The sequence below is a fragment of the Bison bison genome, unplaced genomic scaffold (genome assembly GCF_000754665.1).
Source record: "Bison bison bison isolate TAMUID 2011002044 unplaced genomic scaffold, Bison_UMD1.0 scf7180017864191, whole genome shotgun sequence".
NCBI classification, from domain to species: domain Eukaryota; kingdom Metazoa; phylum Chordata; class Mammalia; order Artiodactyla; family Bovidae; genus Bison; species Bison bison.
This window is the reverse complement of record NW_011494763.1, coordinates 264,977-265,547: the sequence shown is the minus strand read 5'-3', so window position 1 is coordinate 265,547 and position 571 is coordinate 264,977. Positions and strand designations below refer to the sequence as shown.

General features: G+C 64.8%; 1 protein-coding gene across 1 annotated transcript in view; it reads left to right on the top strand.

Moving 5' to 3' along the window:
* SSPO (SCO-spondin) overlaps window positions 1–571 on the top strand; it is a 53,626-nt gene that overhangs the window by 34,135 nt on the left and 18,920 nt on the right. Inside the window, 1 exon segment of the mRNA XM_010843882.1 lies at window positions 1–69. This exon segment is cut by the window's left edge and continues 7 nt beyond it. Coding sequence (XP_010842184.1) covers window positions 1–69 — 69 coding nt within the window.

Genomic DNA, 571 nt, shown 5'->3' with positions numbered 1-571 from the left:
ACCGCCATCGAAGGGGCGGAGTACAGCGCCTGTGGCCCTCCCTGCCCTCGCTCCTGCGATGACCTCGTGGTGAGTCTGGGCTCCTGACGGTCACATTGCCGGACGGCAGGTATGGCCCCTCTGACCTGGGGCCGTCCGCGGTTGGAGGGAAGAAAAGGGGTCAGCGCCCAGCCGGCCTGGCTCCTGATTCTAGACAGCAGCGGGAGTGAGCCTCATCCAGCAGCCCTTGTCGTCCTTACACAGCATATACGTTTCTCGGTTGACACGTTTTATGATAGAAACAGCAGGAACGCACAGGAAAAGGGCAGTCCTTTTGATGGATCATCCATCCGAAGCCCCCCGCCCAAGCGCGTTGGTGCGCAGACCTTGGCCCTGTGCGCGCGTGAGTGCGCACGCGCCTGCCGGGGCGAGGGGCCAGTCCAGGACCATGGAGAGGGACCCAGGCCGGCTGCCGCCGGGGGTGGGTGCGGTCCAGTGGCGCCTGCGCAGTGGCGAGGACGCGGCCCCGAGTCAAAAGATGCTGGAGCAAACAGCTAGGGCGAAGGGACGGCGCTTTGAGAAGCCTTGCTTG